Source organism: Microchirus variegatus (genome assembly GCF_963457635.1).
Source record: "Microchirus variegatus genome assembly, chromosome: 14".
Taxonomy (NCBI): Eukaryota; Metazoa; Chordata; class Actinopteri; order Pleuronectiformes; family Soleidae; genus Microchirus; species Microchirus variegatus.
The window spans coordinates 12,885,500-12,896,167 of record NC_139815.1 but is presented as its reverse complement, the minus strand read 5'-3'; the positions used below and the strand labels follow the sequence as shown (position 1 = coordinate 12,896,167).

Here is a 10,668-nt window from a genome sequence, read left to right as displayed (position 1 = left end):
AGTATGCTACTTATATGCATGTTAGAAAGCACCTAGTTAATGGTGAATATGTGTTCCCTAATCTAAAGTGTTACCATTTGATTTGCATCTTATTGCTCTTTATACTTTTTATATACTTGCAATAATTGTTTTTTGCTCAGGTTTTATGTCTTTTAGGGTTACTTAACAGCACTTTTTCCAAGTGTGTTGTCTTTAAAAGTGTTTTATAAATATAACATGGATTGGATAGTGCTATTACATTAGAGATATCAATGTAAGATACCAAATGAACGTATGTATGTATGTCTCCATATATCTATGGCCATTGGTCATGAGGCTATTTGTAAATATGGGGCTCACTGTAAAAACACTAGGAAGATTTTGGCCTCGAGTCTTGAATGAAAAATATGACCAGGATACAAATTAGATTTGTCTTTTATCAGTTCATCCAGCAAAGAGTAATTGAGAGACCAGAACAAACTTAGAGCACATAATCAAATTGAAAAAGTGATCTTATTCTAGGCCCAAACAGACTGTTTGCTAGACAACTGCAGCAGCAGTCTGGTGGCTCATTGTATTCAAACAGTAATTATGTCCTTAAAATACAGTATTCATCTTTCAGCAAGAAACCCAACCCAGTCCAGAGTTTAGGACTTTAATTCCTCTTGCCTGACTTCTCCTTTTTGAATCAACAATTAAATGTTTATTTCATTAAAGTAACTAGCTTGTTTTAACCAAACCTGACCTTTTTATGAAATTGTTTTCAGACAATTATAACGTTCCCTTGGAAAAACACACTCACATGCACTAGATGAATGTCCGGCTGCATGATTGTCTGTCTGTCTGTCTGTCTGTCTCTGCATGCAGACTTACACGTTCAGTATTTGGCAGACATGAATCAGGCATCATCTCGTCCCATTTAACCAGATGGCCAATAAAAGTCACTCATCAAAAACTCCATGTTTATTTTTCCAGAACAGAAATAAAACTTTATATGAAGAATATTCCATTTTACATTTTTAGACCGAGGCAGAGAAATAATTCAATATTATCTGGGCAATCATGATATGATGATCTGACCATCTTGTGTGACTGCAAGATGGCTAGGGTCCTGATACACAACCTGTTCACTACACTCACTGTCTGTCATTGTAATTGTTATGTATTTATTTATTTACTTTAAGGTGTATTTTTGTGTGTCAAGAATGGCAGTACACAGTGAATTCCCTTGTAGTCCACAGGCATGTATTCTTGCATTCATTCCAAATTTACTTTAGCATAGGCTGCCACCTGCTGGTGCTTCTGGCTTACTGCTTCTAATTACCAGATTTAATAGAAGTACAGTTGAGGCCAAAATGATTAGCCCCCCTTGTGAAATGAGACAAAACGCCTGATTTCTCTCTGGAAATGACCATTAACAACAAGTGTTTATATCACATTTGTTTCCAAAATAACAAAGACAAAATGTCCACTAAGTTTGATTAGAATATTGTATTGATACACTGAATTGAAACAAGAATGTTGCAAAAATGAGACGTCCAAAATTATTAGCCCCCTGCCCATTAATAGTCAATAGTGTACCCTTTCTGAGCCACAACTGACAACAACCTCTTAGATTAGTTCTTTACAAGGTTGGCACAGGCCTCCTGAGGGATTTTGGCCCATTCTTCCATTCCATCTGGTCCAAAGTGTGTGGTTTCCAAGAATCAACATTCACCTTGAGCACCCGCCACAGATTCTCAATAGGATTGAGGTCTGGGCTCTGTGCGAGCCACTCCAGGACCTTGGTTTTGGTATCCTTCAGGAACTGTTGGACCAATTTCGATGTGTCTTTCGGGTCATTATCTTGTTGGAAGACCCAGAGACGAGCTACGAGCAGATTTCTGCACATATTATTTCTCAAAATTTCAACATCGTTTTCTTTTTTCATGATGTCATGCACCTGAACATGGCTCCCTGTGCTCAAGGCTGCAAAACAGCCCCACAGCATGATGCTCCCACCACCATGTTTAACTGTGGAAGCTGTGTTCTTTGGGTTGAAGGCCTCTACCTTTCTTTGCAAAACATACACCACATCCATATGCCCAAACACACTTCATCAGACTTCCAAAACTCATCTTTACCTTTCAAATGTTCACGGGCAAAAATAAAAGTCTTGCTGTGATGTGCCGCTCTTTGAGTAAAGGGGTTCTTCTCGGATGATGGCCATGAAGCCCACCACGATGAAGAGCCCTGACAACTGTGTTCCTTGAAACATCAACTCCAGAAAAAGCCAGGTCAGCAACAATCATATTGGCAGATGTCCTGGGGTTCTTGCTGACCTCTCTGACGATTTTCCTATCCAGAGTTCTTGAAATCTTGCGCTTACGACCACGCCCAGGTTTGTGTTTTCCTGAATTTGTCTCCTTATACTTGGCAATGATGCAACGTACAGCGGTTCTAGACACTGTGAAACACTTGGAAATGGCAGTATAACCTTCCCCAATCTTCTTTCTGAGCTCAAGACTGATTTCCTTTGTCTTTGGCAAGATGAGTAAAAGTAATCCTTCTCAATGTGCACAGGTGCCCCATTCCTTGGAGTCATTTTATGCTGATTGAATGCTTAGGTGTTGTCTGGAAGCCAATTGACTGCATTGGTGTGGTTTGATTGTTTAATTAGGTGTGTTTTGAAAACAAAAATACACATGGGGGCTAATATTTTTGAGCACCCCATTTTTCACTATATTTGATATAAAGCAAGCCTAAAAATGTATTTTATATCCAAAATGTACCAAAAGCTACTAAATAGCACTGGTGAATGTTTGATTATATCAGGTTTTATCAATGCTGCAAACACTGGGAAGAATTTTAGGAAAATGTTCCATAATTCCTGAGGGGTTAATAATTTTGGCCTCAACTGTAAATTACTAGGGAAACACCCATAGACTTATACAGTATAGTAAGTGCAACAGAACAATACACATACAATTACCCTGATGCTAGATAAGGAGGAGCAAATAACATCTAATAATATTCTGGAGTGACTTTTACATGAGGTTTTAAAAATGTTCCAAATGTGATGTTTTTTAATATATGTATGGGGGGACTCTGACTACTTACGTACGAGTATTCTTCTCTGTGTTATGGTTCTTTTTCGTTCATCTGAAGACCCTTGCTCTTGCGCATGCGCAGTAGAACCCAGGGAGACGGAATGTTCTGGATCCCGTGCGGAAATCTCGCGTGGACTTGTCGCAGCCACGGTGAGGCGCAAAACAAGGAAGGAGGGCAGAAACGGCAGTGACTACTAGAGCGACGTCGGGAGCCAGCGGCCCTGAGGCTGAGCATTTCTGGATTGTTGAGCGAAAGAAGCGGCGATAACTAAACATGACCAGTGAGTATCGACATATGTTCGGGCTGTTCGACTCCCATGTTCTGTGTGCGACTGCATGTCCGTGTTCGTCACTTCTGCCGCTCTTAAAGCCTTGGTCAGTGGCAGACACGGGTCATGTCTATTTGCTGAGCCTGACGTATTGTTTGTTGTTTCATACGCTAGCGTTGTTGTGGTTCGTAAACAACTAGCAGAGCAGTCGTTAGTGGCTTCAGTCACAGTAAAAAGTGACTCGCGTGTGGTGTCTGTGTGTGTACGTGTGTTGTATCATGCGCTTAATGTGTATTTGTCATGGTCGACGGAGAGCAGGGTTATTTGTGTTCCAGTCCATAGTCTGAGCCTCGGCCTAGCGAAGAAGCTTCACCGACAGGAGCGGAGTCTCTCCGCCGTTGTTAGTGGCCCGCGGCCTGGTAAAGCTACCACCGGTTTCCTCTCAAATGTGACCTCACGTCGGTTGCTTGTTCACGCTTTACCCCACTGATGCGACACGCCACGGTGTAGGACGTTCTGCTACAAACACCCCCCACCCCCACTCCGTGTTATTGTGATGGACACGGAGCTGCTCCACAGCGCCCCCTTGCCACGTCGTCTCCTCTCATACCATCTCACAGCTGCACTAGATGATAGTATTAGTACATGTCACGTGGTGTGATTATTTTATATGTGTATAAATATATATTTATATGTGTATATATATATATATATATATATGTGTGTATATATATATGTATGTGTATGTATATATACATATAATTACACTTTGTAACATTAGTAACTAAAAACATCTTAAAAATAAAAAACATTACTCTCTTAAAAGTGCATTTTTACAATTAACACAGTATGACTCACAATTACCGTAAACATGTTCCATGCCACCTGCTTCGACCGTAAAGATCCTCAGATCTTTTGCAGCATGTGGTTTAGTGTGTTGCTTGTTGATGTCCTTTATTTAACCGACTTTTTTTGGGTCTCATCCCTTTTTGCTCGACTCGCAGGAGGAAATCAGCGGGAGCTTGCACGCGCTAAGAATGCTAAGAAGAATACTGAGAAAGGGAAGAAGGTAGATGATGGGCTGTCTGCTGCAGCACGGAAGCAGAGGTGGGTATTAGTAACATGCTCCACACGTAAGCTTTTCCACTGAATAATCTACATGCAGGGCTCTAGCCTATTTCACTCCATGCATGTTCCAAGTTGCAGTTGCTATGTCTTCTGTAAAAAACAAAACTAAGACATGTAAAGTGAGGACAATATATCCTCTCTGTTTGTTCTTCTTCTCTACTTCATCATCTATATGAACTTTAACTAAAGTGGCAGAGATTGTGTGTACATTGACGTAGGAGGTATTTTTAAGACAAAGCCTTCTTTGATAGCTAGTAAACCGGTGCAGTTACTCACGAGTGAATGGGTAAACTTAAGAAATCCCAAACACAATACATAAGAAAAAAATTAATTCTTAGTCTACAATTCTTTACACCACTGTTTGTCACATGTTCTCAGCCACTATTTTCTAACATAATGTGTGAAGAGGAGAATCTTCATGTTTGCTTTAAATGCACTTTAAGGAATCTGTTGTGGTAAAATAATTCCTGATGTCAGTGTTGAGCGATGTCGTGGAATCTCTACTAACATAGTGTACTCTCTCCCATTTTCCTGAAATTCCTCTAGGGATGCTGAGATAATGCAACAGAAGCAGAAGAAGAGCGGAGATGGGAAGGAACAAGGAGGTAGCGCACAGTCCAAGTAAAGAACAGCGTTGAAGATTTAATCAACTCAATGTTTCGAGAACATCCCGTGTTCAACATTCTTCCTGATAATTATGAGAATGGATCTGTCATTTTTGTCTAGACTCAAGAATCTAAGATCCTACTTTCTTCCCTATGCCAAATGACATTGCTTGTTGGATTTGTTATTTTACTTGGTGAAATTATGTCTCGGCAAGTTAGTGGTTGTCCCATGTTGGTGCTGCATGCAGAGGACCATCAGTGGTATAAGCAGCAGAGGAACTATTCTTGACACAAAGCGTCAACGTACCACCTGTGCATTTTTGTATAAAAATGTCCCCTGTTGGTTTCCAATAAAAGTGTATCTTTTTAGTTCATGCTTGCTCAAATTACTCTGAATGTTTGTTTGTTTCCTTATGTTTAATGACTGTTGTGAGCACAGAGAGACAGATGTTTACTCATGGAGTCAGGAAATGAGCACTGCTATTTGGATAGCATGTTAGTTATATTGCGTCCTATAAATGGCATTTCTTGGGTACTTGCATATTGATATGTCGCCAACAAATACTTTAGAGAAATTTAGTATTACTAAGTCACTGTAACAGTTCCTGTGAGCATTGTTGAATAATCTGACAACCATCCATCCATCACTTAATCCTCCACACAAGGGTGATGGGGGGCGCTGTGCCAATCCCAACTGACAGGGCGAAAGGTGGGGTACAACCTGGACAGATGACCAGTCCATCACAGCCATCCACACATACACCTACGGTCAATTTAGAGGATGCAATCTATATAATCTGACAACCAGCTAATGTTAAAACAAATGCATTGTCAGGGCCTTAAATACAGTACATCAAGATGCACACAAATATCATGTAAGAGACATGAGATAGAAGAATACACAGGTGAATGCATCTGGATATTGCTCTAATGCAGTTGCAATATATGCAGAACATTTTTTATCAAGCTCTTCAACATTTGATAAACGGCTGTGTGAGACAGCACTTGATCCATAATTTGTGCCAAAATGCTGCTATTTAACGTAATTTTCTTAATGTACGAGTACGGTGCTGTAACTCTGCTTCAAAGACATGTATTACATGTGTCCTACAGGGACATTTATTCATTCAGAAATACTATTTAAATGTTAACATGGTGCTCACCACAGCACATGACAACTCCTCTTAGTAATAATAGTGATATTGATAATGATAGTTTATCAATAACACCAGATAATGTTGGACCCATGTAACTTGTTGTGTTGTCTAACACTGGAGTTTGCCTGATTTTCTTCAATGAGTAAGTAAGTAAGCCAGCAGGCATTAACAAAATAAGGCTTTGGTAACTTACTGACCACTAGGTGGCATTATACACCAAAGCATGTTTCTCTTTTCTTAATGCAGCATATTGGGTTTGACTAAATTGGTCATGGTGTGGTATGAGCTGCATTTGTTTCAGATACAAAGTATGAAGAACATTTCATTCTGAAATCACCTAGTTGCACTTGTGTCGCAGAAATGACAGTCATCTACTATAATGCTGATATTTTACCGTATTTAAACAGGTGGGAAGCTACAGTTCTGCCTATTTATTGCAACAAAAAAAAAGTGTGTTAAAGTACAGAATCAAGGAACCAGACTGACTTTAGTAAGGCAGCATCAGCAGGTTGCTTAAATGTTGGGAAATTGAAAACCTTATTTGTTATGATCTATGATACTCTGCCTACAGCTTTGTTTGGATCTCACTTAAATACAGACATTTAAGCTGAACAGACAGTTATCTTCTGTCAATTCAGGCTGGTGTTTTGTTTTTTTCTTAAAAGAGCCCGAGAGTTGAGCTCGGTGGCAACGAGAGATTCCCAATGTAAAGATGTAGAGAAAAGCTGAAGTCAGCTCGTCTAATTAAATCCACACAAGCTTAATCTCTTGCTCTGCTCTCACGCCGCCGAGTTTTTGTCGAGATACGAGAACAATAGGAAAGATGCCTCGTTGAAGCGGAGCTGTCACGGTGTCGGATCCACGCAACTGACAGTGATGAATCGTTCGGTGTCAAAGTAGAAACACGGTGGACAATGATAGTCAGTAGCTGCTTGGATTTAATGCTAAATATGGTCTAAAATTAGAAGTGAAGTGTTGTCAATCTTTTTAATAAAGCACATGGATGTGTCAGTAACACGACCAGATATTTACTCAATTTCTTTGTATTACACTCTTAGAAATAAGGGTCCCAAAAGGGTCCTTCAACAAGGGCAGAGGTTCTACCTGGAACTATTTGCTTCTGAAAAAACCCTTTCATTCAACCATTAGTAACCCTCAAAAAGGGTTCCGGGTGGAACCTTTATAAAAAGGTTCTACCTATAGCCAAAAAGGGTTCGCCTATGAGGACAAGCCAAAGAACCTTATATGGTTCTTTTACTTCTAAGAGTGTAGGAACACCACTACTTCTGTAACACAGCAGTCATTCTTCACTGCGTCAATTTCATGTCATGTGTCTAAATAGAGCCATATAAGGTTCTTCGGCTTTTCCTCATAGGAGAACCCTTTTTGGCTCCAGGTAGAACCTCAGCCCTTGTAGAAGGACCCCTTTGGAACCCTTATTTCTAAGAGTGTACAGGGGCTAAGGTTCTACCTGGAACCATTTGCTTCTGAAAAACCCTTTCCTGAGAAAGGGTTTTTTCACGGGTTCTTGGTAACACTAATGGTTCCAGTAAGAACCATTTTGATCTAGAGAACCCTTTAAAACCCCTTTCCTGAATAAAGGGTTTTAAAAGGGTTCTTGGTGGAACCCTCCGAAAGGGTTCCAGGTGGAGCCTTTATAAAAAGGTTCTACCTGGAGCCAAAAAGGGTTCTCCTATAAGAACAATCCGAAGAACCTTATATGGTTCTACTTAGCACTTTTATTTCTAAGAGTGTAGGAACACTACTACTTCTGTAACACAGCAGTGATTCTTCACTGCGTCAATTTCATGTCACGTGTGTCTTTGAGATGCTGACATGATGGCGTCACTTATACACTCTTAGGAATAAATGTGCCAGAGAAACCGGGTTCCACCGGATCTCTACATTTCCGAGTCTTCAGCTGCATGAAACTGTGAACAAAGCAGCCTCAGATTTCCGATTGGCAACTGACATGCTGTTGTATCACGTCCATCTCAATGTTGACTGCGTTGTCCATCCCGTGACGCTTTCCCGCTCACCACTGAGGTACCACGGCCGCTCTCAATCAGCTCCAATCAAACACTCTCCTCTGACCTCTCTCTCATCAGAAAGACATTTCCATCTGCAGTAATTACCAATGGAGTTGTGGGTTTCCCCCACTTCTCTGAGAAAAGTGGAGGCTGTTGTTTGTGAAGAAAAAAAAAAATCCCACATCAGCCTGCAGCGTTATTGCTTGATTTGATAATTGCGTGAATAAACGGATGCATAACTGTTCCGCACGACCTTGAGAATTGGAATTCGAAGGGAAAGTACACAACACAACTGAGAAATAGCAGCCACGACTGCTCAGTTCCTCTATTGCCAACACATTCAAGTGGTGATCAAAATCAACCTAATACAACCTACTTCTCCATTTTAATCCAAATCTGTTCAAATCACGGTGCTCACGTTATCAACAACAACAGCTATGAGTCTCAGCTCACAGAAGTGAAGTACAACATCTGGCATCATGGTGTGGAAACCACAGCTTGGCCATTAACGTTAAAAAAGACAAAGGAAATGATTGTGGGCTTCCGCAAAACCGGATGATCCATCCCTACTCCACTCTCCTCTGGGAATGAGGTGATGATGGATAGTCACAAACTTGAAGTTCCTGGGTGTGACTGTGACCGAGGACCTGACATCGTCTCTTCTATAAGCCCTCAGCAAAGCAGCTCATACACTCTTAGAAATAAAAGGGCTAAGTAGAACCATCTAAGGTTCTTCGGCTTGTTCTCATAGGAGAACCCTTTTTTTTGGCTCCAGGTAGAACCTTTTGGAGGGTTCCACCAAGAACCCCTTGAAAAACCCTTTCTTTCGGGAAAGGGTTTTCCAGAAGCAAATGGTTCCAGGTAGAACCTCAGCCCTTGTAGAAGAACCCTTTTGGAACCCTTATTTCTAAGAGTGTAGTGAACTTCTAGGTAACACTTCATAACAAGTACACACTATTAGTGAAGCGTTAACACATATTGAATTCATCAATTATAAGGCATGAATAATCATTAGTATGTAGTTTATAAACACAGTAATAGATGTTTTATTCCTCCATCATCTGAGGAACAGTGTCCAAACAGCTGCTGTACTCAAGCAGCCAATCAGCATCCACCTCTCACCTCTCTCTGTGTGTCTAACAGTACATGCTAAGACTTCAGCACATGAGTAAAACATGTATAACTGTGTTTATAAACTACATACTAATGAGTATGCGTCATAAATGATGAATTCCATATTTATTCATGCTTAGCTAATGCTAATAGGGTGTACTTATTATAAAGTGTTACCAAACTACTGCCACTGTGCTATTGGTAGCATTCACAGCGTGGTTCTCCAGCTGCACTAAAGGCTGAACAGCAGGCGCTCCAGAGGGGGAAAATCATCAGACCACAGTCTCCTGCATGATCAGCATCACCCTGCACATCATGTGTTCCACCTGCTGCCCTCTGAGAGCAGATATGGTGTGTGTCCATCCACTGCACCAGAACCACCAACAGACGTCTTGTCCCACAGCCTCTATCCTCAGGCAGTGAGGAGCTCCTGATCCACACACACACACACACACACACACACACACACACACACACACACACACACACACACACACACACACACACACACACACACACACATTCTTGTACTTGCTGCATACTGAGGACCAGCATTTCCACTTTATAAATCAACACAATTAGAAATATCTACTTTATGAATGACATCTAAAAAGCACTACTGGTTGCAGTACCATAACATGTCTGCAGGTGGAGCCCCAGAGCAAAAGCGGCTGGAAAACTTTTTAGATTTTTTAGAATTTTTTTCATTTTTGGACCAAAATTTTATAGAAACGTCATACTATACTATGTCAACCAATTCTTTTTTTTAAAATTGACCAACAATTTTTGGTCTAAAAATTTACAAAAACGTCATACTATACTGTCGTCCAAAATTTGAAAAAAAAAAAAAAATTACCCAAAAATGTTTGTACAAAATTTTACAAAAACGTCATACTATACTATGTCGTCCAAAATTAAAAAAATAAAAATTTGACCCAAAATTTTTGGTCCAAAATTACCAAAAATTGAGTATAGCATGTTATAGCAACCTAAGGAAGTGATTTTGATGAATACAAAGTGAGGACCGGCCAAAATGACCTCACTTTGTTGGTTAAAAACCCTCACTGGTCCTCAGTATGCTGCAAGTACAAGAACACACACACACACACACACACACCACACTCCACCACTACAATAACTGTGAAATAATAAACTTTGCATTGCTGCAGCTTTCACAAAAACATTTCACACATCTCAGTTTACTGACCCCAATTCTGATTACACACAATATGGGACACTGTTACTGCTGTAACAATGAATGGGTAATATTGTTTAGTTCTTTTGCTGTGTTGATACAT

At 40.3% G+C, this 10,668-nt stretch overlaps 1 protein-coding gene across 1 annotated transcript; it reads left to right on the top strand.

Moving 5' to 3' along the window:
* The first annotated feature begins 3,209 nt into the window (after positions 1-3,209).
* On the top strand, positions 3,210-5,439 carry serf2b (small EDRK-rich factor 2b). Its single transcript, XM_083900925.1, has 3 exons — positions 3,210-3,349; positions 4,342-4,444; positions 5,012-5,439. The coding sequence occupies exons 1-3, from the start codon at positions 3,343-3,345 to the stop codon at positions 5,088-5,090; spliced, it is 189 nt and encodes a 62-aa protein (XP_083757051.1). The 5' UTR covers positions 3,210-3,342; the 3' UTR covers positions 5,091-5,439.
* The last annotated feature ends 5,229 nt before the right edge of the window (positions 5,440-10,668 follow it).

Bases quoted from the DNA above. Each gene is read 5' to 3' on its own strand.
- serf2b (XM_083900925.1), top strand. The intron at 4,445-5,011 runs GTGGGTATTAGT...AAATTCCTCTAG, and splicing joins GCTGCAGCACGGAAGCAGAG to GGATGCTGAGATAATGCAAC.